At 57.1% G+C, this 5,552-nt stretch overlaps 1 protein-coding gene across 1 annotated transcript in view; it reads right to left on the bottom strand.

Annotated features, from left to right (window-relative positions):
* Window positions 1–3,147: 3,147 nt before the first annotated feature.
* The window catches only part of CUNH3orf18 (chromosome unknown C3orf18 homolog), a 3,053-nt gene continuing 648 nt past the window's right edge, over window positions 3,148–5,552 (bottom strand). The window contains exons 2-4 of the mRNA XM_018572425.1: window positions 5,029–5,069; window positions 4,783–4,900; window positions 3,148–3,294 (exon numbers count right to left, since the gene is read on the bottom strand). Of these exons, the coding sequence (XP_018427927.1) occupies window positions 3,214–3,294; window positions 4,783–4,900; window positions 5,029–5,069 (240 nt within the window). The 3' untranslated portion in view covers window positions 3,148–3,213. The remainder of the gene's footprint in view (window positions 3,295–4,782; window positions 4,901–5,028; window positions 5,070–5,552) is intronic.

Raw genomic sequence — 5,552 nt, 5'->3', positions numbered from 1 at the left:
CTTGGCCGTCACCTATAGGATATGATGGATTGGTGGCCCTGCAGTGGAGATATTTCACCCCGGCACATAGTGGCCATTACTACTACCTGCTCCCCATTCAGACCCACGATCACGGCGCCTGCCAGGGGGTCTTCCAGCAACGGCTCCCTCTGTGGCCCCGAGGTGTCATGTGACACAAAAACAAGAGCCGCAGAGGAAGATTACGAGAACAAACCTATCGTGGAAGGGCGACTCGGCTCTATTTACCCCTCAGGCCAAAGGTGCCCCAATCCTGCCCCGCTGAGGGGGTCCCATCTCCGCTCCTGGTCTGTAGTCTTAGAAAGGATTGAGGTCATTGGATCAGCACGGTGACCAGGAAATTGGCATTTTCATGATAGGTCATCAGTGGCTGCCTACATATCCCTCCAGGAGAGGTTTCTCATAAAGAGACCCGGACACATAACAAATGTTTGAGAAGAGAAGAAAGAGAATACTTACCCCTGCTCCTAACGCCGCTCCCTGCAAGAGGGAGTCTCCTGAAGTCCACCGGGAACCCAACACTTCCTGAAGAGCTGATCTCCTGTGTCCCCTCCCAGCTCCTGTGTCACCTCCCAGCTCCTGTGTCCCCTTCCAGCTCCCGTGTCCCCTTCCAGCTCCCGTGTCCCCTCCCTGCTCCCGTGTCCCCTTCCAGCTCCCGTGTCCCCTCCCTGCTCCCGTGTCCCCTTCCAGCTCCCGTGTCCCCTCCCTGCTCCCGTGTCCCCTTCCAGCTCCCGTGTCCCCTCCCTGCTCCCGTGTCCCCTTCCAGCTCCCGTGTCCCCTCCCTGCTCCCGTGTCCCCTTCCAGCTCCCGTGTCCCCTCCCTGCTCCCGTGTCCCCTTCCAGCTCCCGTGTCCCCTCCCTGCTCCCGTGTCCCCTTCCAGCTCCCGTGTCCCCTCCCTGCTCCCGTGTCCCCTTCCAGCTCCCGTGTCCCCTCCCTGCTCCCGTGTCCCCTTCCAGCTCCCGTGTCCCCTCCCTGCTCCCGTGTCCCCTTCCAGCTCCCGTGTCCCCTCCCTGCTCCCGTGTCCCCTTCCAGCTCCCGTGTCCCCTCCCTGCTCCCGTGTCCCCTTCCAGCTCCCGTGTCCCCTCCCTGCTCCCGTGTCCCCTTCCAGCTCCCGTGTCCCCTCCCTGCTCCCGTGTCCCCTTCCAGCTCCCGTGTCCCCTCCCTGCTCCCGTGTCCCCTTCCAGCTCCCGTGTCCCCTCCCTGCTCCCGTGTCCCCTTCCAGCTCCCGTGTCCCCTCCCTGCTCCCGTGTCCCCTTCCAGCTCCCGTGTCCCCTCCCTGCTCCCGTGTCCCCTTCCAGCTCCCGTGTCCCCTCCCTGCTCCCGTGTCCCCTTCCAGCTCCCGTGTCCCCTCCCTGCTCCCGTGTCCCCTTCCAGCTCCCGTGTCCCCTCCCTGCTCCCGTGTCCCCTTCCAGCTCCCGTGTCCCCTCCCTGCTCCCGTGTCCCCTTCCAGCTCCCGTGTCCCCTCCCTGCTCCCGTGTCCCCTTCCAGCTCCCGTGTCCCCTCCCTGCTCCCGTGTCCCCTTCCAGCTCCCGTGTCCCCTCCCTGCTCCCGTGTCCCCTTCCAGCTCCCGTGTCCCCTCCCTGCTCCCGTGTCCCCTTCCAGCTCCCGTGTCCCCTCCCTGCTCCCGTGTCCCCTTCCAGCTCCCGTGTCCCCTCCCTGCTCCCGTGTCCCCTTCCAGCTCCCGTGTCCCCTCCCTGCTCCCGTGTCCCCTTCCAGCTCCCGTGTCCCCTCCCTGCTCCCGTGTCCCCTTCCAGCTCCCGTGTCCCCTCCCTGCTCCCGTGTCCCCTTCCAGCTCCCGTGTCCCCTCCCTGCTCCCGTGTCCCCTTCCAGCTCCCGTGTCCCCTCCCTGCTCCCGTGTCCCCTTCCAGCTCCCGTGTCCCCTCCCTGCTCCCGTGTCCCCTTCCAGCTCCCGTGTCCCCTCCCTGCTCCCGTGTCCCCTTCCAGCTCCCGTGTCCCCTCCCTGCTCCCGTGTCCCCTTCCAGCTCCCGTGTCCCCTCCCTGCTCCCGTGTCCCCTTCCAGCTCCCGTGTCCCCTCCCTGCTCCCGTGTCCCCTTCCAGCTCCCGTGTCCCCTCCCTGCTCCCGTGTCCCCTTCCAGCTCCCGTGTCCCCTCCCTGCTCCCGTGTCCCCTTCCAGCTCCCGTGTCCCCTCCCTGCTCCCGTGTCCCCTTCCAGCTCCCGTGTCCCCTCCCAGCTCCTGTGTCCCCTCCCAGCTCCTGTGTCCCTTCCCAGCTCCTGTGTCACCTTCCAGCTCCTGTGTCCCTTTAGTTCCCAAGTTCCCTCCCAGTTTCCCTCAGAGCACCTGGGTCCTCTTACGGTTCCTGGGTACCAGGTAAGAGCACTGACAGGTACTCTTCGGAGGTACCACATGAACCCACTGCAAACAATTTCTCGTGTTGGCTCTCTGTCAGTGTATGTGTGCGACTGTACAGCGAAGTACACGGCATTGTGCGATGGGCACAGCTACAGACTCAGCATGGTGAGACAGTGTACAGTCAGCATACGCCATTTTTTTTTGAAGCAGTTCACGGGTCCTAAGGCAGCCATGTTGGCCTTTCCTCTTGGGTGCTGAAGGACCCCGACATACAGTGCAGGCACGGTGCCGAGTGATGAGGATAGTGTACAGTCAGAATACACTGCTACAGTGATACCATACAGTTGGAACACACCATCTTTTAGATTGTAAGCTCTCGGGGGCAGGGCCCTCCTTACCATCTTGTCTTGTATTGCGATTGTAATGTCTTCCTCATATTGTACAGCGCAGCGCACACTGTTGGCGCCATACATAAATCCTGTATAATAATAGTACAGACAGTGCAGGCATGCCCCGCGTACAGCCAGAGTACACTGTCACCGCACTGCGGAGTGAACGTCGCAGGACCGACCATCGCTCCATATCTCAGATGACGCGCAGTCCAGACTCATCTCAGGAAGCCGCTATGTGGGGCCGTACATAGTCCTCTTCCAGTGCGCGGGGTAGGTGCGGCTGCGTCCCCGGGGGTACTCACGGGGATCTGGGACTCAAGCGGCCTCGGGGTCAATTCAGCAGCCTTCCGAGATGAAGAAACAGGAGCCCCGCCCCCCCGGGGGTCACTCTTGCCCCTCCCTCTGCGTTTATCTTCAGGGGCATGACGGCACGAACAGCACGCAGAGTCACAGTGTTCGGCGGTCTCCGGTGTCGCCGCGCAGGAAACCTCCTCAGGCATTGATGGAATTGGCAACGTCGGTGAAGACCAGCCGGGTGGGTCTCTGCAGCGGGCACAGGCTCGTCAACAGGACCTGAAATGCCAACACAGAGCAGACACGGGTCATGGGAGTGACGCAAGGAAGGGAATATAGTGGGCGGAGTCTCACTGACGGACTTTACCCATAATGCACATCAACTATTTATTTAACAGGAAAATATTTAAAGTTGCAAGCGAACCCAAAATGGAGGACATTTCTATATACTGTCTATCATAAACAATACATACTAAGGTAAGAGGGGACTTTCTTGTTAATGGGGAAGCCGGGTGGAGAGTCATTACACGCCACCTGGCTTCCTGAATGGGACTTCCGGTACTCGATAATTGGTATCGGCGTGTACCGAAAAAAATGTATCAGTACTCGTACTCGGTACCAAAATACCGGTATCGGTGCATCCCTAGTAATGATCATCGCTTTCATCTTTATATCATCAGTTCTATCATCTTTCTATTCAGCAGCCTTCTGGGATGGAGAAACAGGAGGTACAGAAGCCCCGCCCCTGGGGTAACTCTTGCCCCTCCCATAGTGCTGCTGATCTAATCCAACCTCATTCAGCCCGATACTCTCAGCGTGCACTCGCTTCACTGTGTGCCGTACGCCATTGCTCCAGACTTACTGATGGAGACAACGGCGGGCGAAGTCTGTGCACTGTGTGTCGGCACAGCCAAAGTAACATTGTTTATAAACATTGACGAAAAGGAATCATCATTTTAGGGCCCCGTGCGCTGTGAATATTCGTCTTGGTGTATTTTGGTGAATGATGCCAAATGCAAACATTCTTAACGTACACTATATTACCAAACGTATCGGGCCCCTCCCCCTCCAAATCATTGGATTCGGGTGCTCCGTGACATTTCCCGGCTACTAAATATTCCGCCGCGGTCGCCTGTTACTGGGATTATAACAAAGTGGAAGCAACCGGGAACAACAGCAACTCAGCCAGGAAGTGGTCGGCCGCGTCACATGACAGAGCGGGGTCAGCGCATGCGGGGGGTCAGCGGTGGGGAGGGAGGAACGTGACTGGCCGCACAGAGTCCTGAACTCAACCCCATAGAACACCTTTGGGATGAATTAGAGGCGGAGACTGCGAGCCCCTCCCCCAACATCAGTACCTGACCTCACAAATGGTCCAACATTCCCATAGACACACCCCTAAACCTTGTGGACGCCTTCCCAGAAAAAGGCGGAGCTGTTTAAGCGGCAAAGGGGCGGAGCCAACCCAATACTGAACCCTACGGACTAAGACTGGGATGTCATTAGAGTTCATGTGCGTGTAAAGGCGTCCCAATACCTCTGGCGATATAGTGTATTTTTCTAGTTGAATATATTGTCATGTAAAAACACATTGTGGCCACTAGGCGGAGCTGATGAGCACCCGGAAGTGAGCACCCTTCGCTCCTCAGCTCCATCTAGTGGCCACAATGTATTATTATAACGTACTTTCTATCGGGGAAAAGAATATATTAAACAAGAACTCCGGTCATCATTAATTCATAGCCCTTGCAGTGGGGACATCTGTACCTTTCCTTGAGGCTGGAGGTCTCGGTTCGGCTCCAGCAGCTCCTGTTCCAGGTCTTCCTGCTCCTCCGCCGGGTCAAAGTTGTACATCGGCATCAACTGGTGGCGAAGCTTCTCCAGCCTGAGGAGGAATCCCGGACAATTCAAAGTCAGAGAACTGAATTCTGGTGATTCTATAATTCTGCTAAAGACACAAAGTGCTCCGAATCTGCCCCTCCCCCGAGTGTTATACATAAGCAGGGCTTTTACAGTGCCCCCAGGCCAGACTGCTGCCACTTGCCTACATCTCTCTGCATGTAATGCCTCATGTAAATAGCAGCAGAGCTCAATTACCTAAATGGCTCCCAAAATCTCTGCTCCCTGCTTCTTCCCCTTCAGTCTTCTATCTGACCTCCGTCCTGCCCTTCAGTCTTCTATCTGACCTCCGTCCTCCCCTTCAGTCTTCTATCTGAAACTTCTATTTTAGTTTTGGATAGAATGGGGGAGGGTTAGAACCTCGGTCGGCTTTTACTGATATTTTGGGCTCTATAAGAGAGATTCCCCTCACTTCCTGTTCTGGGGTCAACCTTGTACCAGACAGGAAGTCAGGGAATCCCTCCGGCGGCAGTGTAACCTGATAGGAGTTATAATACTTCCCCGATGTATTACAAACCACATAAAGTAAAGTTCCGGCTCTGGAAACACTTCATGTGAGCAGAACGAGTCCAACACGAAAATAAATAAAAGAGACGAAAAAGTGGAAAGAAAAGAAAATGAGAAGAGAGACGGTCTCA

This window comes from Nanorana parkeri, unplaced genomic scaffold (genome assembly GCF_000935625.1).
Source record: "Nanorana parkeri isolate BGI_ZX_2015 unplaced genomic scaffold, ASM93562v1 scaffold2026, whole genome shotgun sequence".
Taxonomy (NCBI): Eukaryota; Metazoa; Chordata; class Amphibia; order Anura; family Dicroglossidae; genus Nanorana; species Nanorana parkeri.
Note: the sequence above shows the minus strand (reverse complement) of the source record. Positions and strands in the feature narration are given on the sequence as shown.